Source organism: Arvicanthis niloticus, chromosome 21 (genome assembly GCF_011762505.2).
Source record: "Arvicanthis niloticus isolate mArvNil1 chromosome 21, mArvNil1.pat.X, whole genome shotgun sequence".
In the NCBI taxonomy this organism is placed as follows: domain Eukaryota; kingdom Metazoa; phylum Chordata; class Mammalia; order Rodentia; family Muridae; genus Arvicanthis; species Arvicanthis niloticus.
Window position 1 is genome coordinate 44,453,764 of NC_047678.1, and position 22,298 is coordinate 44,476,061.

General features: G+C 41.3%; 1 protein-coding gene across 1 annotated transcript; it reads left to right on the forward strand.

Annotated features, from left to right (window-relative positions):
• The first annotated feature begins 3,478 nt into the window (after positions 1-3,478).
• LOC117725094 (uncharacterized) lies at positions 3,479-18,993 on the forward strand. The gene is made up of 4 exons (XM_034525065.3): positions 3,479-3,686; positions 15,285-15,411; positions 15,603-15,663; positions 16,783-18,993. Exons 1-4 carry the CDS (start codon positions 3,645-3,647, stop codon positions 18,584-18,586), a joined length of 2,034 nt encoding a protein of 677 aa, XP_034380956.3. The 5' UTR covers positions 3,479-3,644; the 3' UTR covers positions 18,587-18,993.
• The last annotated feature ends 3,305 nt before the right edge of the window (positions 18,994-22,298 follow it).

The window sequence follows — 22,298 nt, forward strand, 5'->3', positions numbered from 1 at the left end:
GTGAAGTTATTCAGAGGCCACCGCCGGTTCCAGAGAGTGCTTAGGACCACAAGGGACCTCACAGGTGGCCACGATTCACCAGTTTCCCACCCAGCCCCAGAGAAGACCCAACACACCAGCTCCCCATGCTCAGCCGGCTGTTCTTCCCAAATGTGAACAGTGACTGTGCAAACCACTTCCCGATTTCGGAGCTTGCCTGAACTCCCCCTCACATCACCCACCACCAGCATTCAGGGCACCTCTCACTGTACCATTCATGCCTACTTCAGCTACAGGACTTAACCTACAAGACCCAGAAGAACAAACAGCTTGCCTAGTCTCACTGGCAGGTCTGTCTGGAGGCCCTGACTAGCCAATGAGTCTTGACTGACAGGAACACCTCCCTTAAGAATAGAAAAAACACAGCATAGTGGTTCCTGGCCCGGGCTTCCAGTCCAGGCCCAGAGCTTTTCCAAATCTGCAGAGATTTGCATTTCAGTATTACTCATGCCTGTCCTGCAAATAACCTTGTCACCCGTCTTCCCACCCAGTCCCGGGGAGAACCCACTACTCAAGCTTCCTCTGCTCAGAAGCCTGCACCTCCCATCTGTGTGCAGCTCCCCTCACAACACCCAGCAGCAGCACTCAGAGCACACCTAACATTGAACCATTGCTGCCTGCTCAGTTAACTAAGCTGAACCTGCAGCACTGCACCCGGAAGATCCCGCCTCCTCCTCGGACTAGCCGGTCAGCCTGGAGTCTCTGATTGGCCAGTGAGTCTTCAGTGACCCGCGTACCTCCCTTAGGGTTAGAGTGTGCTGAAGAGACACAGCACAGTGTTTCCTGGCCCAGGCTTCCAGTCCAGAGCCAGATCTTTTCTATATTTACAGAGATTTAAGTTTCAGTACCACTTGTGACTGGTCCTCCAGTAATCTACGCATCTGTCTTCCCACCTAGCCCTGGAGAGGACTCCACCCACTCCCCCTTCCACAGCTCCTCCCCTTTGTGGGCAGTGGCCTTGTGCTTACCAGGTGGGGACTTCAGAGGTTGCCCGAGCTCCCCTCACTGCACTCAATGGGCACTTCCCCTTCTTCCTCCTGGAATCAAGGTGGATAGCTCGCATAGCCCATTACTTAGCTTGCAGTGGAGTTATCAATCTGTCTGTCCCACAAGCGGAAGTGTAGGTACTCTGAATATTAACAATTAGAGGGGGATTTTAGAAAACAAGACTTTTGTTTTGTGCCTCCATGCTGGGTTCAGGCAAACTGCAGCTACCTCTCAGCTGGTAGGTATGAGACAAGCCTGGGAGAAAGGCAGGAAACAGATGACAAACCTGTGGAGCTCTATTGTTAGCCGGCACATCCTCCTCAGTGGGACGGTGGAAAAATAGAAACAAAAACCCTGCGCACATGCGCACACACAGCTATATTATTAAAGACTCTCCTGATGAACAGAACCGATAGAACGAATCTCTATATACATGTTGAAAGTGGATTTATTAGAATGGCTCACAGTCTAACGATAGCTGTTTGACAATGGAAAGTTGAAGAATCCAGTGTGGTTCAGTCTATGTGGTTGGATGTCTCACTTGGTCTTCAGTATATACGAGAGTTTCAAAGAAGTAGGCTCTTTAAAGCCAGGAAATAAAATAATGAAAACAAAGAAAGACCTTGCTAGCCAACGCTAAGGTATAGAGACACAGAGAACAAGTGATCATCTTCAGTGTCCTTTATATGTGTAGGCTGCTGCCAGCAGCTGTGGCCTAGACTAAAGGTGGATCTTAACACCTCCAAAAATCCAGATTAAAGAATGGTGTTCACGCCGGGGCAGTGGCGGCCCACGCCTTTAATCCCAGCACTTGGGAGGCAGAGGCAGGCTGATTTCTGAGTTCGAGGCCAGCCTGGTCTACAGAGTGAGTTCCAGGACAGCCAGGGCTACACAGAGAAACCCTGTCTTGAAAAACAAAAAAAAAAAAAAAAAAAAAAAAAAAAACGGTGTTCACATTTCAAAAGCTATAATCAAGAAAAATCCCCCACAGTACCCAGAATCTTTCAGTTTTAGTTAATTCCACATGTAGTCACTTTGACTACCAGGAATAGCCATCACATAAGACAAGATGGAAGAACTGAGAAAGATTTTTGTCCCCACCCCCCCACCCCACCCCCACCCCTGGCATGCAAGTAGAGCTAGGAGTCATTTGCAAAGCAATGATTTCCTTCAAGACAGGAAGCACTGGGATTTTACTGAGGGAGTCTGAGTTCACATATCGGTTTCCCTACTCCTACACATGCTAAGTTAGCCATTGTTGGACTAGTTGGACCACAGCCTGTGAAATATTCTAATGAGCCCACTTTCTGTATACATAGATCCACCCTATCAGGTCAGTTCACCTTAGGGAACCTTTACTATTACAGCTCCGTGTGTGGACCTGTGTTCACCGTCCCACTGAGGAAGACATGCCGGCTAACAATAGTGCTCCACGGGGTTTGTCATCTGTTTCCTTTTTTCCTCCCAGGGATCTCATGCCTACTAGGTGACTACTAACTGCGGTTTACCTAAGTCCAGCATGAAGGATTCTACCCAAGCCAAATTAGAGTATTTGCGGGTTTTGGGGGGGGCAGCTCTCTAGTGGGTTCATGGATCCCAAGGTACCAGAGGGTTCACTAGTTCCCATGGAGGTCAGAGAATTTCCTGTCGTTGAGTAGAATGAGGAGGGTGGTGGGGAGAAAGAGAAATATGGAGCAAGGCAAGCTGGAAGACAAAAATGCGGGGAGCGGGGAGTGAGTGAGAGGAAAAGTGGAGGGGGAAGGAGAGGGAAGGACAGGATAGGGAAAAGGAGGGAGAGACACAGAGACAGAGAAACAGAGACACAAAGACTACAAAATGTCTGGATTCTATAGGAAGAGCCTCTGAGGGAGGGAAAGCCCAGTTCCGAGACTGGAAAGTTCAAGGTACAAGGTGGAGTGTGCCAGCCATGCCCTGTAACAGGTGGGGACTGAGTAGAGCTGGGAGAACCTGCAAGTCCCATCAGCTTTGGTGTGTTAAATGTATGCATGTCAGCAGCTTGTTTCAGCTCTGAATCCCGACAGCCACAAAACAAAACTCTTGTTTCCCAAAGTGTCTCTCTAATGGTTACTATCCTGGGCACCCTTCTACATGTGGGACAGACTGATAACTCCACTGCAAGTTGAGGAATGGGCTGTGCAAGCTATCCACCTTGATTCCAGAGGAAGAAGGGAAGGAGCCTATTGAGTACTGTGAGGGGATCTCTGGCTGAAGTCAGGACCTGTGAGCACAGGGTCACTGCCCACAAAGGGGAGGAGCGGGCAGCACAGCAGCGGTAGGTGGAGTCCTCCCTGGGGCTGGCGGGGCAGGCAGATGGGTAAGCCATTGGAGGACAAGCACTAGTGCTACTGAAACGAAAATCTCTTCAGATCTGGAAAAGGTCTGTTCCTGGTGTGAGAACCTCTACACTGTGTCTCTTCGGCACACTCTAACCGTCAGGGAGGTGCTCGAGTCGCTCAAGACTCACTGGCCAATCAGAGCCTTCAAGCAGACCTGTCAGTCAAAGGAGGAGGCGGGTTTTTCCGGGTGCCATGATGCAGGTTTCGCTCAGTAGCTGAGCAGGCTTGAATGGTCCTGTGTGCTCTCTGTCCTGCGGCTGGATGCTGTGGAGCGTGCTCAGGAAGCTCGGAAGTTGCGACATGGTGAGCACAGGGTCACTGCCAACAATGGGGAGGAGCAGGGGTCTGAGCAGCGGGAGCTGATGTGGTGGGTTCTTTTCCCTGGGCGGAGTGGGAATCCGGCGGTCGCCTGGGGCGGAGTGGGAATCTGCCGGTCATCTGGGGCGGAGTGGGAATCCGGCGATCGCCTGGGGCGGAGTGGGAATCCGGCGATCGCCTGGGGCGGAGTGAGAATCCGGCGGTCACCTGTGATGTCCTGGGAGGTCTGAGCCACTCGCTGGACCCAGCAGTAGCCTCTGAACAACTTCACTGTGGGGGCTGCATCTGTGCAGAGCATTTAGCTTGTGTGTAGAATCTTGGCGTGATCCCAAACTCAGAGAGTCCTAGTTTCTACAAGTTCTGTTCTTAGCATTTAACATTAAGGTGTACAATCCATTTAGAGTTATTTTTGTGGAGGCTGTAAAAGGCGTGTCATGTACTGGGTAGCAATCCAATATCAAGCTGTGGTGGAAAAGTAGGATTGATGATGTAAAGGATTTATTAGAGCTTAGGAGACAGTAAGGCACACCAAGCAGAATTTAGCTGAGGGAGGACTGTCTGTAAAACATCCCACAGATAAGTAGTGTGCTAACCAGGCCTGTTAGAGGTTAGGATGCTAGGATATATATGTTTGTTCACCAGGATTGTCCAAAAATATGCCACCAAACCATAACAAGGGAAACAACCCTGATTTACAACCAGTCACTAGGCCCATCCCCATATCAAAGAACAGGCCTCTAACAAGCTGCTCAATGGGGCCTTACAGGATCACAACCAACAGTAAGGCTGCTGTGCCATAAAGGTTTGGTTTCCTTCTTGAGAAAAGCATAGTTCTGCCTTGTGGGCAAGATGACACCTGGTAACAACCGTTTGAAAAGGTCAAAACAACAACAACAACAAAAAAACACTGTTGTGTTTTGTTTTGTTTTGTTTTTTTGAGGGCTGGCCTGATCAAGCAAAGGTTTCCCTGAGGTCCCCATGTATGGGGAATGTCATAGCTTCTTCTGAAGCTCAGGGATATCTTTGCAGAGTCAGTAACAGTCTGGGGCCTAGTCCTTGGGAGCTTTCCCTGAGGCCCTGGGTATAGATATAAACAGAGCCCTTTCTCTAAAACCAGGAATGTGCCTGGGAGAGCCAGTCTTGGCCCAGGGCCAGGGCCTTTGGGAGGGGCTGCTTCAGTTTCTGAGAACAGGATTCTCCCACCCTGTGGGGTTTTGGTAATCAGTCCCAAGGCCACTAGAGGCTTGGTCAGGAATGTTCTTGAGATACTCTGAGTTCTCTGGTGCAACACTGATTAGACTCCTCCTGAGTGTGTCCTATTGTATGATGCTTCTGCTGACTTCACAGTTTCTTCATCTTTCTGCTGACTTCATAGATGCCTCCCATGTCCTTCCATCTTCCCCATGTAAATTGTGTACATGATGGTATTCTTCTTAAAGAGCTTGCTTGGCATAATCGGTGGCTTGTGCAAGACCTCTCCACAGCAGCTTTTATACTTTCTACCTTCCCCTTTTCCTATGTTTTTCATCATCTTGGACCTTCCATTTAGGACACTGTCACTAACCTACTGTTTTAGAGCACTGGTGTACTTAAGAAGTGATCCTGGGAATATGCTTGCTGTGTAAATTTCCCATCTGTCTAAGTGGCTAGACTGGCAGTCTCCAGCCTATATTTAAATTGTTCAAAACTTAACCTGGAACCTGAACCTGAGAGTCTTAAGGGGCAGCATACATGGAATTCAAAATGCATCCTAGTCTGCCATTAGCCAGTGTAACTGCTCTTTGCAACTTTGTGGTTTCTTCTCCCCCCCCCCTTAATCCCCCTCCTCGGGAGCCACCCCCGGCCCCCAATTTTACCTTCTAACACCAGATAGTATCGAAACAAGGATGGAGGGGAAAGAGATACTTGAATCTAGCATCTTTTTTTATAGTGGACCCACCAGCATGAGTCAAACAGTCGCTGATGCAGGGTTGGGGGGGACCGAGGATTAAAGATGAGAAAGTCGGAAAGAAGATGCAAAACCAAGAGTTTGATTTTGAGAGGACTGCTGGTTAATACTGCAGCAGCACAGCCAGCGGCAACCAGCAGCCTCAAGTTTAATTTTCATAGTCTTTTTATGCCCCACAGTACCATAGAAAGCAAAGCCATAAGCTAACAGAAACAATTTTCTGAAATATACACAGAATATCTGTTCTAATCCAGAGGCACCACCTCCCTTGATCCTCAAGTGTTACCACCTCTTACTGTTCCATGCCTCAGCATGCTGGGAAATCTGCCAACTGACCCTGACCCACCTTGACTGCTTAGGTACATACAGAGAATAGGGTCAGTTCTAAGGCATAAAGAAAGTAGTCAAGGAAGAAAGGGGGGGAGTAAACGAAGGTCCCTTGGTCACAGTATTCAGGGTTCATCACATTCCTCAGCTGTATTTTTCTTGAGCTTACTTCCTTGTCCTAGACCAGTGTCAAATATTCTTGCCAGTTTCCTGGAAGCGATACCAAGAGCTCTCCACACCTAGGAGAGTAGAAGATTCTAATAAGATACAAATTCACCGTACTAGGGCTCTGTCTGCCTCCAGGGTAGGGTTGAAAGGCAGAGCTAGGAAGGCCTGTGCTGTCTGAGTCATTTAATCTCTAATCCTCCAGCAGAGGGGTTGCTACTATCCTCTGGGCAGTCTGGAGTAGCACCAGTGGGAGGTAGCTTGCAGGTTCTCTCAGAACTCTCTGATGCAGATCATCAGAGAGCTGTGAGGGAGACCACAAGCCTTGCCATTGTGATTGTGGCAGCCACCAGGAAGAGCAGGTTGGCTAAGCTATCAGAGTCCAGTCTGATTGGACTGTGATGGACTGTGAACCAGACTGGTTCTTTTGGTACATTTGGTGACCTGGGCAGAGGGCCTTGGCCTCTGAGCCCGCCTGAATGTGGATTCCCTGGGGAGGGGAGGATGTTGGGGGGTGGGGGGGAAGCTCTGCAGCTCTGGCTATAGGAAGCTGTGTGCTTTTGGTGTGCAGAAGACAGATTTCAAAACTGAAAATCTGGTTTCTAGAAGCTCTGAACATTGCATTGCAAACTCAGTTTTGTGTGATAGATTTTACAAATAGTTCAGGAATTGGTAGAGATGAGGTTATGGGGACCATCCTTCAGCGACATTTAATTAAAATCCTTTTACCTTCCCACTGTCACCAGTCACAATGAATGGAGTGATTCAGGGACTTTTTTTTTTTTTTTTAAGATTTTTTTTGGTGTTTTGTTTTGTTTTGTTTTTCAAGACAGGGTTTCTCTGTGTAGCCCTGGCTGTCCTGGAACTCACTCTGTAGACCAGGCTGGCCTCGAACTCAGAAATCCACCTGTCTCTGCCTCCCAGGTGCTGGGATTAAAGGAGTGGGCCACCACTGCCCAGCCAAAAGGAGTTTCTGAGATACAGAGGTTTCTTAAGTATACATGGTGGTGTGCAGGTGGGTGGGGCAGATTCTACATCATGTACTATAATCATTGTGGCAGGAAGCAGACATTAAACTGACCTTGGTTTGTGTGTGGGCTCAGTGGGCCTGGGTTTGTGTGAGATCACAAGGGGGCACTAGGTGCTGCAGAGGCATAGCCCACCTTTCTGCTCACCTCCACACAGAGAGAGAGCCTGGGGCCTCTGTTTGGAAGTGTGATCAGTAGTGACTGGAGGGTCAGAAATCTAACAGTTAGGGGTCACTTTGATTTTTTTTTTTTTTGTGGGAGTTGTGAAGTCTGTTTATTCCATTTGCACACACATGCAATCATAGGTAATATTGTTCATGTTCACATTTTTCCTGACTGAGTTTCCATAGGTCTTTTAATGAAAACTTGACTATAATTTGGGGCTTATGTTCTTGGCGTTTTTCTCTACATCTCACTAGTTTTTCAAAAATGTTGTAAAACTTTTGATTGTTGTAGCTCTGAGGTAAGTACGGATTGAATTCACATTGTGCCAAAATGTGAACTATTTCTTCATAATCCTAATGACAATTCTGAGATTTTTTTTTTAACATGGCAAAAAAATCAGCTTTTCTGTTATATACTGTTAGAAGTTTTCTTTAAATTGTTTTGAATTTATGCTGCAAATTGAAACCCAACATTCTTTTTTTTTTTTTTTTAAATCACTATAATGATGTTGTTTACAGTTATATGAATGGGTAAAAGATATTCTACATAATCATTCATTTAGGAAACTATAGTGTGTGAAAATGAAACTGATATGAAATAACATACAGAGCCATAGAAAAAGGACTTTAATATAGACTTCAATGGTACAAAATACATTGTTGAGGTCACATAAATGGTATCTCACCATGTATGACTTAATTGAGAAAACAGAAAGAGTGAAAAAAAACGTCCAGAATTGAACATTGAATCTGTATGTGACACAGGATTGTGTATTAGCAATAAACTCTGATAGCTGTGGGTTGGAATTTTTCATAGATATCAACTAAAATTAGTTTAAGACCATGTTATAGTTGATATAAAATTACACAAATTTAATATATGTATTCAGATACATTTGGACTTAATACTTACACCCAAGCAACCCCATTCTACTGACTTCTCATAAAAATGACAGAATTGCCATGGATCTCAGCAGTCTTCACAGTATAGTTTTCATGTGCTTGAAATTAGTTTTAAGAAGTACCAGAGTTCTCATGTTCATTGCAGTTGTATTCATGGTAGCCTAAATATGAGAATAACCTCAATGCTCATTTTGTTGAGGACAAGCTGGGTGCCTCAAGGGGACCTTGTGCTAAAGGAATGCAGACAATAGCAATGGTTAAAGAATTATGCACTTGTAAAGACTCTCACAGCCAGTGCTGTATTGGTCATAAAACAGCATGTAATTACAGCTTAAGCATTGTCAACCCATTTCTTTCTCCCATATAATTTTAATCTTTAGTGCACTCTTATTGTCAGATGGATATGAGAATTTGAACCATCTTGTCTACCTTTCAGGTAGCAATAGAAAATGAAGGGTGACCAAGCCAACTCAGTCAATCAACAGGGTCTCAAAGGAGGGAGCGAGGATTGAAAAGAAGACAATTAGACAACACTATAACATGACTCCAGCCTGTGCTGAGGCAGGTTTATTTTTCTCCAGACTGCTTTGATACCATTTAAAGTACATGGAAATAATAAGGTCAGTTCTAGGTCAAAGAACAAACAGGACGATAATCACAAAGAGTCAAGGAACAAATAAAGCAATAAAGACCTAGATAGAAGGTTACATTCCTTGGCTGAGTTGATTTTGAGCTTTGTATTAGCCCAAATGTAAATACTCTTATCTGAGCCTGCTTCCTAAATCCTAGCCCAAAGTCAAATTACTGCCTGAGCCTACTTCCCTGTCCTAGCTCAATGTCAAATTCCTGCCAAATTCCTACAGAAGGGCAGAAAGCACAGAATCTAGCTGAAGCTTTCTCCTTCAAAGGGTTTTTCTCTAATGTTTATTTAGAACATTATATGGAAAAGAGAAGTGAAATATCAAGCTTTCTGTAGCAAGAGTTGTTACAGATGAGAAGCAAATATGGTATTATAGTATAGAGAAGCAGAGAGTGGCTGTATTTGGAGAGCTTTCTGCCAATTAGTCATACTGCATGAAAAAGTAAAAATGAGGTTAAGAAACAGACTGACCATTTTGTTTGAATTTAAATACTAATGATAAATTACAGTTGAACAAACATGTAATAGTCATAGATCAGAGACTAATCTCTTTGTTTTCTCTGCATTAACTTACCTTAAATGGTAACACTTTTCATTTTTGCTTTGGAGAATCTTTAAACATTTAACATTTTTATACATCGGTTTAATTATGCTTATTGCATAATATAATTAATGTAGCATCTTTATACAACATCACATATTTATTTTTATTGAATAGTTAGTATTTCTTGAAAACAATCAAGAGTATTCCTTTGGAATGACATGAGAAGCACTGTAATTCCACATTCCGAACTGGTGAAAGCTAACACAAGAAAATGACTGCTTTTGTTTCCTGCATGATGTATATTTCACATTGCTGAGAGCAAAACTTCTGATTTCACAGATATAGACTGGACCAAAGATGAGTTTGTCATGAACTCCTGTGTTGTAGGCTATTTGATCACAATGTGATCCCAAAGATTATCCAATTTACTGGGTGGAGGAAGCTTTTTCTAATTTTGGTGTGGCTCAGCCCTTTTCACACCTTTGCTCCCAAAAGATGAAAGTAATGTTAGTTTTAGAAGTAAGTACCCGTATATGAAAGTGATGTCTAATTGACAAAATGATGAACCTGAGAAAGATCTGACAGAATAGGATCTGCCCAGCTCTCAGGAGAAGAGAGAGGAAGGAGAACTGTCAGTCATACTGTCATACTGTCCCTGTCTTCTCTATTTTTTTCCTTTGTTCACTATTGCTTCCCTTTTTTTGCATTTTCATTTAAGCAATATGGAATTAATTTTTAATTGAAGATAGATTCTCTCACACAATATATCTTGACCACCCTACACTCTTCCCAACTATTCCCCACTTTTCCTATTCTTCTCTCCCTAAGAACCAAAATACACACACACACACACACACACACACACACACACACACACACACTATTTCCTCTTCAAAAAGGAGCAACCCTCCAAGAGAGGATACCGTGACAAGACAAAACAAGATAGAAAAAGACAAGGTGAAAGTCTTCATATTGGACAAGGAAACCTGATAGGAAAAATGTCTCAGGATCAAGCAAAAGAATCAGAGTTACGCCCACTCCCACTGTTAAGAGTCCCACAAAAACACCAAGCTAACAACTGTAAGGTATCAGCAGAGAACCTGGCATAGACCCATGCTGTTCTCTATGCTTGCCATTCACGTCTCTGTAAGGTTCCTAGAAATCCAGTCAGTGTTAGTCATGGGTTCCCTCACATATCAAGGGCCCTGAATTAAACCAAACATTGGTTGGCCACTCAAACAAGTTTGTTACCATCATGCCCCAGCACATCTTGCAAGAAGGACCAATTGTAGGGGGGGGAGTCAGGGGGTCGGTCCAGATTTGTCTTTCTGTAGCCTATAGAAAACCTTTTCTCCTCAAAGAGACTAGAACGTAGGAGCACTCGCTTGGCCTCTACGTTCAGTGAGCTGTGTGGAATTTGTCCTCAGTCCTCAGTCCTCAGTGATGAGGCCCTGCTGTCAGTTATCTGAGAGCAGAGTTTTGTCCTAGCATCAGCATGGATTGTTTAAGTATCTCCAAAGGACCTCCTTGGCCAACAGCTCAACCACATGTAACCCATTTCCAACTTTGAAGCCCTGGCTGGCTACAAAGGAAGGGTCAGTTCAGACTCAGTAGCCTCCATTACTACGAGTCCTCATTAGAGTCGTCCTATAGCGTCCAGGAAGTTCTTTTGTACTGACTTTCTACAATAACCCCCACATTCCAGCTGTTTTTTCTTGTATTGTATTTCCCACCTGCATCCCTCCAACTAATCCCTCCCACTCCTGTTCCCATCAAACTTCAGCGATTCTATTTCCCCTTTAGAAGGAGATCTGTGCTCCCCCGCACCCCATAGCCCACCTCTTTATCTAGTCTCTCTGGGTTTGTGGAGTACAGCTTGATTATTATTTACCTAATCGGTAATATCTACTTCTAAGTGAATGCATGCCGTGTTTGTCATTCTGGGTGTGGGTTACGTCACTTAGGGTGATTTTTTTTTTTTTTTTAGTTGCATTCATTTGCCTATAAATTCATGATGTCATTTGTTTTAAACACCGAGTGATACTCCATTGTATAAATGTACCATATTTTCTGTTTATCCATTCTCCATTTGAGGGACATCTAGGTTGCTTCCAGTTTCTGGCTAGTGTGAATACATATGCTATGAACATAGTCCAGCAAATGCCCTTGTAGTCGGGTGGAGCGCCTTTTGGATCGATGCCCACGAGCAGATTTTGAGAGAGATGGATTCTGAGTGTTCTGAGGAACCATGATTCTGAGGAAATACTGATTTCCATAATGGCTGTATTAGTTTGCACCCCACAAGCAGTATAGAGTTGTTCCCCTTTCTCCACATCCTTGCCAGCTTGAGCTGTCACTTGAGTTACTGATCTTAGCCATTCTGAAGTGTGCAAGATAGATTTTTGATTTTCATTTCCTTGATGGCTAAGATGGTGACCATTTCTTTAAGTATTTCTCAGCTTTTTGAGATTCCTCCGTTGAGAATTCTCTGTTTAGATCTATACCCCATTTTTTAATTAATTTTTTTGCTTTGGAAAGTCAAGTTTCTTGAGGTCTTTATATATACTTTTGTATATTGGGCCTCTATAAGATGTGGATTTGGTTTAAAAAAAAAAAAAAAAAAAAACTTTTTCCATTCCTTAGGCTGCCTCTGTCCAATTGACTTGGTTTTTTAAAAAAAAAAATTATTTTATTGTTTTATGTATATGTGTGTGTATGCTTTCATGTGCTTTTTAAAGAAAGATTTATTTACTTATGCATATGAATACACTGTAGCTGTCTTGTAGAGAAAAACAGCACCGGGAAGTTTCAGATGGCAGCTGGATGCTGAAACAGGGGCATGTGTTTTCAAAGAAATTGTCGCCATTAAAGAGAAGGTCCTTGCTCAGGACTGAAAGCCTAAGATGGTGTCTTAAGGGAAACACACCCTCCTGCTAAGCCTTCAATTAATGGGAAGGAGTAGGCAAAGTGATTCCTAGACCCAGGAAGGAACTTCATATAAAACCTACTACAGCTGTAGTGCACGAATGGCAGAGTCCATCCCAGTTTAGAATCCAAACTTGGCAGGAGCACTCAAGTTCTGGAAATAAGAAAGATGTAAAATTTAAGGTCATGGACTCTTCCTCTGTGGTTTCAGTTCAGCTCTGTTCTATCCATCTATGTTTGACAGAGTCAGAGCCCCAGTGAGGGAGGACACTGTGAGAGAGCATTGCATGAACCTGAGAGAATGAAGTCTGAGTTGCACTTTGAGACCACAGGATGTTGAGATACTTAAGCTATGAGACACCTGCCATGGAGAGCTGCATGTAGGGAGTGAAAATAACTAAACCAAGAGACAGATGAGGAGTTGCAGGGAGAGGGCCATGTAAGTCTTTAGAAACGAAGGCCCCATGTGTATGACACAGAGCTACAGGATTTGGTGTGTGGCCTGCTGGGTTTCTTGATTTACTCCAATCCTCCCTCACTATGTACACATTCCTCTCTATTGGAATGGGAAGGGGTATTCTGTGCCTTTGTATCTTGAAAAGATATAACTTGCTTTCTGATTTTACAATATGTGGCAATCAAGAGTGTCAGAAGAGATTTTGCACATTTGAAGAGTGTAGGGGTTGCTGCAGACCATTAAGGTCATTGAAGTTAAACTATGTACATTTTCTTCATGGGTGACCATGATCAGAATGAAGTTGATTGAGTCAAAAAGCTCCCAGATAGGGTTATTGTCTTTGAATATTTGTTTCTCCTTTGTGACTTTCTTTGGGAGAGCTTATAATGTTAGGGTCTAAGAGTCACTGAAGGAAGACCCCTAACTCAAATAGTATGCAAAAGCATTTTATTCTGCAGAATTCTATTATACAGGGGTCTACCATTCACTATAATGGAGACAGACATGTGAGCTTTGCAAGCTTAATTTAAAGCCAGTTAGGGGAATTCTAGGGAGGAGTACATGGACTTTATTCTGATTGGTTGGCTCAATTTCCCAGGGGGTATGGGTGTTTTTGGAATTGGTCAAGGTTCTGGGGAATTTGGAGACTTTCTGGAACCAGTGCTGATTAACTATTCTAGATTTAGGTTTGACTCAGGCCTGGTGGCAGGGGTAGCTCCTGGAAGCTCCTGATTGGCTGCCTGTGAGGGATGGTTTTCCTGGAATTGACTTGTTTGGACTTTTCCACTTCTGTTTTCTGGAAAACAGAAACTTAGGCCTAGTCTCCTAAACTGTCAGTTTGCAGCCTGTCATGGAGTCATCCTAGTTCTGGCCAATTCAGTCCTCTCAATAGAATCCTTTATAGGAGGAACCTTTCTAGATTGCTTACTGGGGATGAGATTTGAGTGTCTATAGACTCAACCCATTTTCTGTTTGTGTGTGTGTGTGTGTGTGTGTGTGTGTGTGTGTGTGTGTGTCTACTGTGTTGTGGTTGGACATGATCAGTCAGCTTCCTTCTTATGTTGTCTTACCTTCACCATTATAGACTCTGTCCCTAAGTCACATAAGATGCAGTTGAAGCAATTGTTATTCAGTGCTAAGCTATTTTGCAAGCCTGGTGTTTTTATCATTTTAATTTTGTTGGTTTTGTTTTTGACGACAAAGTTTCTCTATGAGCCCTGGATGTCCTGAAAGTAGGTGTGTAGAACATGTAAGCTTCAAACTTAAAGGGCCACCTGACTCTGGCTCCAGAGTGCTGGGATTAAATGTGCCAACATGCCTTGCTGTTGTTTGTTTGTTTTTATTTTATTTGATGATGGGCCTGTAATGTAGGTTTTTGTACATGTCCACCATATGCTGTTGTGTTGATCTTCATCCACATTGTGAATTTGAAAATTTGGCAGAGAAAATATTCTGTTCGTCAGGATGTCATACATTCATGACTTTAATACTGCCTGAGCTTTACTGCCTGAGGTTTCTGAGTCATCGAATTGTAGGTGATAACATTCTTCCTACCTGTTGTGTTTGTTTTGATTTGTTTTGAATGAATATGAGTCTTGCCCGTGTGCATGAATATCCACATCATGTATGCCTGGTTCCCACAGTAGTCAGAAGATGGCTTCAGAATTCCTGCACTTGGAGTAATGGAGAGTTGTGAAGCCCCCTTGGAAGTACTGGCGATTGAACCCAATTATTTGCAAGACCAGCCAGAGCTCTTCACTGCTGACTCATCTCTCCTGTTCTGTGTTGCTTACTTAGGACCAACATTCCCAATATTTTCATCTATTCATTTGTATCTGTTTAAAGAGACATGTTTTAGTAAGATCTCATTACTGTTACTGTTTAAACTGGGGCACTTCCGGATTCTGGAAGATGACTATAGAACTGGAGTGAATGTGTAATTCTTTGTAGGAACTCCTGTAAAAACCTCTGAGTCCTTTATATCTTTCTTGTTTGTTTGATTGAGTTTTACAGAGGAGACAGGCTCTTAATATGTACCTCTGGCTGTCCTGGATAGACAGAGATGTACCTGCCTCTCCTTCCTGAGTGCTAGGATTAAAGGCATGAGCTAATAAGCTCAGCTTGCCCATCATTTTTTGTAGTTAGTAATTATTCATACAGTTTCTCTGATGTGTGCTCAGTACTGCTTACTTCTCTCTATCTCTCTGTCTCTCTCTGTGTGTCTGTGTGTGTGTGTGTTTCTCTTTCAAGGCTATATCCTATTCAAATATATCCTATTCAAAGAGCAAAAAAATGACAGAGGTGAACCTTATTACTCAATTTCCTTCTAAGATAACTTAGCAATTATATTAGAACTTCTTGGTCATGAAATAAGTGGGGGAAGCACCATACCATATATCATACAATATAATATCAATGAAGCATACGTTTACAGTGATATCAGTATTAAGTTTCTCTTACATACATGTATGGAATATTTTAGGATGCAGTGACCTATAATGACGTGCATGTGAACTTCACTCAAGAAGAATGGATTTTGCTGGATTCTTCACAGAAGAATCTCTACAAAGATGTGATGTTGGAGACCTACAGGAACCTCAATGCTATAGGTAAGACAGTGAATTTTCTTGGACTTTTTAAAATAAGGGAACAATTGCTTTTTTGTTATTGATACTTTTCTGTAATTTCAATTGGGAATAAGGAAGAATGGGGTGAATAAATCAGGTTCACTAAAGATAGTAACTTAAATTTTGCCTAATTTCCAATAATATATCATACATTTTCTGGTACTATATTTTAGGCTACAACTGGGAAGACCATAATATTGAAGAACATTGTCAAAGTTCTAGAAGACATCAGAGGTAATTTTCATGTGCAAGTTGGTATGGATATGCCTCTAAAGAAATGTTAATGTGTCCTGGAAGTTTTAAAGAAAAACAACGGTGTAAAAAAAGCACTTCTTTAAGTGTATTGATTATTAAATTCTCACAACTCCATGTACCTCAATGTCAGCTGTCTGATTTGTGTTTGCAATGCCTTAACACATATTACCTTTTGAATCATAGCCACATTGCAGTTACTCTGTATAACTGCCAATCTATTTATACCACTCACATATTGAGATATATATCACTATATATATAGTGATAAGTATATATTTCTAATGAGCAAATATCCTATAGTAAAGCTGATTACTCATAAAGTAACATTGGTAGATATAAGTGAGACGGGCAGTTTATGAGAGTCAAGAATGTTGTTGAGGAGAAACCTTCATTCTTATACCACATGTCTATAATGAACAAAAAGTCAAACTGTGTGAATGTAATGTGTAAATCCTTAATTTGTTATTCTTCTTTTAATAGGTAAATCCCATGTCACAATGGATACAAGCCATGTGAACATAGGGATATTGAAAGAAGCAATGTACCTCTCTCTCTCCCAGCACAATTAAAATATATGTAGTAGTTCCCATTTGAGCAGATATTCTCGGTGTGATAGAAGTTCATAATTAGTTGGCTTGCCAACTTCATTGGGAATATATATCCATAAACTCACATTGCAGAAACTCCCTATGAGTATTGAGAAGGTGGAAATTCTTTTCTGTTTGTCCTGGTTCATTTTGCCATTGTAGAATGCAAGTGTAGTATATTTCACAATATAGGAAAATGTATGAATGTACTCAGTGTGGTAAAGCTCTGAGCTCTTCCATTTTTCTTCAAATATGTGGAAAATGTCATAGAGAAACAGGATGCTACAAATGTGAGCCAAGTAATAACACTCTTACCATTGTAAGTATCCTCAAAGATGGAAAACAACCCATAATGGAGAGGGAAGCATGACTGTAATCAAAGAGATGAAACCTTAAGATGTGATTGCTCTTTACAATTAGACCTAATTATAAAATTAATTCCTACAGATAAAAAGATTCATTGGTGTAGTGACTGTGGTAAATCTTTCACATGTGCCAATTATCTTTGCAGGCATGAAAGAAGTCATACTAGAGAGAAACCCTCTGAATATACTCAGTGTGGTAAAGCCTTTGCATGTCACAGTTATCCTCAAAGGCATGGAATAATTCATACTGGAGAGAAACCCTATGAAGTTACTCAGTACGGTGAAGGCTTTGTTCATCACAGTCTCCAAATGCATGAAATAACACATACTGGAGAGAAACCCTACAAATGCAACCAATGTGGTAAAGCTTTTGCACATCATCGTAATCTTGGAATGCATAAAATTATACATACTGGAAAGAAACCCTACATATGCAATCAATGTGGTAAAGCCTTTACACGACATAGTCATCTCAAAATGCATCAAATAACGCATACTGGAGAGAAACCTTACAAATGTGATCAATGTGGTAAAGCCTTTGCTTATCATAGTTATCTTCAAGTGCATAAAAGAACACATACTGGAGAGAAGCCCTATAAATGTAATCAATGTGGTAAAGCCTTTGCATATCAAAGTTATTTCCAAATACATAAAAGAATACATACTGGAGAGAAACCCTATGAATGTAAGCAATGTAGTAAGTCCTTTGCCTCTCATGGTCAACTTCAAAGTCATGAAAGAATTCATAATGGAGAAAAACCCTACAAGTGTAATCAATGTGATAAAGTCTTTGCACAACAGTGTCACCTTCGAATGCATAAAAGAACACATACTGGAGAGAAACCTTACAAATGTAATCAATGTGATAAAGCTTATTCACGACACAGTAATCTCCAAATTCATAAAAGCACACATACTAGAGAGAAACTCTATGAATGCAAGAAATGTGATAAAGCCTTTACATACCATTATGAACTTCAGAATCATAAAAGAATGCATACTGGAGAGAAATCCTATGAATGTAATCAATGTGGTAAAGCCTTTGCACTTCAATGTAATCTTCGAATGCATAAAATAATACATATTGGAGAGAAGCCCTACAAATGCAATCAATGTGATAAAGCCTTTTCACGACACAGTTCTCTCTACATTCATTATAGAACACATACTGGAGAGAAACCTTATGAATGTAATCTATGTGGTGAAGCCTTTGCATATCATAATTATCTCCAAATACATAAAAGAAAACATACTGGAGAGAAACCCTATGAATGTAATCAGTGTGGTAAAGCCTTTTCACAACAGGGTCATCTCCAAGTGCATATGATAACACATACTGGAGAGAAACCCTATGAGTGTGATCAATGTGGTAAAGCCTTTGCATATCATAATAGTCTCCAAGTACATAAAAGAACACATACTGGAGAGAAACCCTATGAATGTGATCAGTGTGGAAAAGCCTTTGCACATCGTTGTCATCTCCAAGTACATAAAAGAACACATACCGGAGAGAAGCCTTACAAATGTGATCAATGTGATAAAGCCTTTGTAGGTCAGAATGATCTTAAAAGACACGAAAGAATTCATACTGGAGAGAAACCTTACAAATGTAATCAATGTGGTAGAGCCTTTGTATGTAATGCTAGTCTCCGAATACATGAAGCCACCCATACTGGAGTGAAACCTTATGAATGTAAGCAATGTGGTAAATCCTTTGCCACTCATGGTCAACTTCAAAAACATGAAAGAATTCACACTGGAGAGAAACCTTACAAATGTAATGAGTGTGATAAAGCCTTTGTATATAACACTAGTCTCCTCATACATAAAGCAACACATACTGGACTGAAACCTTATGAATGTAAGTACTGTAGTAAATTCTTTGCCTCACATGTTCAACTTCAAAAACATGAAAGAATTCATACTAGAGAGAAACCTTTAAAAATGTAGTCAATGTGGTAAAGCCTATTCACAATTAAGTCATCCCCAAGTACATAAAAGAACACATATTAAAGAGTAAACCTATGAATGTAACCAATGTGGTAAAGCCTTTACAGTGATCTTGAAAAGTGTGGTGATTTAAATATACTTGGCCCATGGCAAGTGGCAGTATTAGGTATGGCCTTTTTGGAGTCGATGAAAAAGTATGTCACTGTGGGAGTGGACTTTGAGATCCTATGCTTAAGCTCCACCCAGGGCAGAAGAGTCTTCTGGCTGCCTTCTGATCAAGATGTAGAACTCTCATCTCTTCCAGCACCATGTCTGCTTGGACACTGCCATTCATCCCACCTTGATGATAATAGGCTGAACCTCTGAATTTGTACACCACCCCTAATTAAATGTTGTTCTTTATAAGAGTTGTCTTGGTCATAGTATCTTTTCACAGCAATAAAACACAAATTAAGACAAACAGCATAAAATATCACACTGGAGAGAAACTCTATGAATTTATTGAATATGGTGAAGCCTTTGTACATTTCTATAGTCTTCATTATAACAAAAGTATTCATATTTCCATTCACTGAAACCCTGTGAATGGAAACAGTGTATAACCTTTGCCCTTCACAGTTATTTCTGAATGCACTAAAGAACATATACTGGAGAAAAGCCTGATGAACGTACTCAGTGTGGTAATGTCTCTGTGTTTTGAAATCTGCATAGATCCATAACAGTTCAAACACCTGGTCAAAGTAAATGCCAAGAGTTTGTTGTAGTCAAACTGTTTGAGTTAGAAGGTTATGGGTTAGGGTGCTGGGAGTTACGGTTACTATTAGAAAGTTAATAGGGTTAGCAGGATAGGTTACACAGAGTAGGGTTAGGGAGATAGGGTTAGAATGAGAAGGGTTACAGGAATAAGGTTAGACAGTTATGGTTAGGGAGATAAGGTTAGAACAGGAAGGGTTACAGGGATAGAGTTAGGGCTTAGGTTATGGTTTGTCTTAGGGTTTCTGTTTCTGCACAAAACATCATAACCAAGAAGCAAGTTGGGGAGGAAAGGTTTTATTCAGCTTACACTTCCACATTGCTGTTCATCATCAAAGGAAGTCAGGACAGGAACTCAGACAGGGCAGGAATTTGGAGGCAGGAGTAGATGCACAAGCTATGGAGAAATGCTGCTTACTGGCTTGCTTCCCCTGCCTTGCTCAGCTTGCTTTCTTATAGAACCCAAGACTACCAGCCCAGGGATGACACCACCCACAACGGGCTGGGCCCTCCCCGCTTGATCACTAATTGAGAAAATGTCTTACAGCTGGATCCATGAAGGCATTTCCTCAACTGAGGCTCCTTTCTCTGTGATAACTCCAGCTTGTGCCAAGTTGACACAAAACCAGCCAGTACAAGGTTAGATTTAGGCTATGATGTTTCTTTATATGCAGGGTTAGGGGTTGGACTTGGGGGTTAGGGTTAGGTGGGTTATGTTTAGAGTTAGGTTAGTGGTTAGGGTTATGGTTGGGGGGTTAGGGTTAGAGATCAAGGAAAGAAAAGGAAAGAAAAAAGAATGCATGAATTTGAGGTAGGGAATGGGAAGAGGTTGATTGGGGAAAGGGAGTGATGAAAATGATAAAAATAGAGTATTCACATGTAAAATTCTCCAAATACAAAAAAATAAGGTGAAAGTCTCAAACTGGAGGGTAAGGAGAGCTATTACCACACATAAGTGAAATTCAAAAAAAAAATTGTTAGGTCTTACCTTAAAAATCATGATACTCTAATGAACTGGAATACTTTAAAATAAAACATAGATTTCTAGATGTATATGACCTACCAAAAGTAAATCATGAAGATATAGAAAAAAAATGAGCAGTTTTATAGAAAGCAAAGAAAGTGAAGTAGTAATCAAATATCTACCATTAAAAAATTACCAGACCTTCAATGAAATACTAACACAATTGCTTCTCAAACTATTCCCCTAAATAGCAAAGGAAGGCTACATTACCAAAATCTTTATGAAGCTAGTATTAGCCTGATACTAAAACCAGATAAAAAGTTAAAAAAAAATTACTGACAATCTACAATACAAATATATATGCAAAATTTCTTTTAAAATACATGCAAACTCAATATAATAATTTATCAAAGAATCACCATGATGAAGCTGGTTTACCCCAGAGATGTAGTGCTGGTTCAATATGGCAATCAATACATTTCAAAAATGATCTCTTTTTCTTGATAGAATAGAAATCATGACATCTTGATAGACAGGGAAGGATTTTGACAAAACCAACATCAATCATGTCAAACAACAATGAAACTCAGAATATAAGAAACATCTCACCATAATAATGTATATATTTTCTCCCATTTATTTATCTTAGACATTTTATTCCAGCAAACCTTCAAAGGGCAGAGGGGAAATTCCATTCACCCCTATCACATTCTACCCTGCCCCTCTGTACATCAGCTCAGTGGCTTACCAATGGCAAAGTTTTAGTGCAGGTTTTTTTTTTCTTTTAAAGTTCAGGAGTTCAATGTTTCTAAACAGAAAGGACTGCACTCAGTCCATTATTAGACACCAAATAGCTTTGAGAATAGCTTTGATGTTTCTTTTTTTAAAAAAATCATTTTTTTGGTCTGGCCAGCTGGACAATCAAGTGGGACCCTTAGACCCTGTGGGGAGGACTGAGATGTGTGAGAAAATAAGGAGGCACAGCAAGTCAAGAAGTCTGATCAAGCTGGCAAAATTTTTATTGTTCACACAGGTTATATACTCTGAAAACAGGATATGGGGAGTGGTAGGAAAGGAAAGAGGGCTTTGCAGGTGGAGGAAGCTAGCTGCAGCTGTGGGATCTAAGTTATTCTTACAAAGCCTTTCCTTTATCAGGGGTTCTAAAAACATCTATCTAGCAGGGTGTTGGCTAAATCTAGAGATCAGGAGGAAGGGTTACTAAGGTGGGTTGCTATGAGGCCTTGTTTGAAGTTCTGAGAACTGACAAGTGAATCATGGAAGGTAAGCAGAAAGAATAGTAGATAGGAGAGCCAAGGGTGAGTATTTGGCAAGAGTAAGGCCTCGCCATGGCTTCCCACATTTTTTAAAGATTTACTTATTGTATGTTCATGAGTACACTGTACTTGTCTTCAAACACACAAGAAGAGGGCATTGGCTATCATATTACAGATGTCTTTGGGCCACCATGTGGTTTCTGGGGATTGAACTCAGGACCTCTGGAAGGAGGTCAGTGGTCCTAACCCCTGAGCCATTTCTCCGGCCCTTGAAAATGCTTCTTAATGAATCTATCCTAAAAATGCAAAACATTACTTGCCTTCAAATTTTTCAGAAAACAGCATGCTGCTTGTGTGTATCTCATGTTGCCATGTTTAAAAGAAAAGATGTTTTTACTTCCATGAAAGTTGTAGTGAATACATTTTTTGAACTGAAGTTCTGGTGATGACTGTTATTCAGACTTAAGACAAGGGAAAAGGAGACTCATACCTTTCAAATTCTTTTTAATACTACAACTAAGAGCTTTAGTTTAGAGATGGTTAACATATTCCAAGGAAAGACTCTGATGCGCTTCAGTGAGTGTCCCCTAAAAAATGGGTAGCCTCATTAAAGTCAGGCTCATGGATTTATGTCAGCATTTTACAGTACCTGTCTGCATAAAATATATTCTAGTGATAAAGTGTATGTCATTATCAGGTAAGTGTTTGCAACTGAGTTATG

Excerpts from the sequence above, each read along its gene's own strand:
- LOC117725094 (XM_034525065.3), top strand. The coding sequence starts at position 3,645 with ATGCTGTGGAGCGTGCTCAGGAAGCTCGGAAGTTGCGACATG. Across the intron at positions 3,687-15,284 it reads AGCTCGGAAGTTGCGACATG|GATGCAGTGACCTATAATGA; the intron begins GTGAGCACAGGG and ends GGAATATTTTAG. Across the intron at positions 15,412-15,602 it reads CAGGAACCTCAATGCTATAG|GCTACAACTGGGAAGACCAT; the intron begins GTAAGACAGTGA and ends ACTATATTTTAG.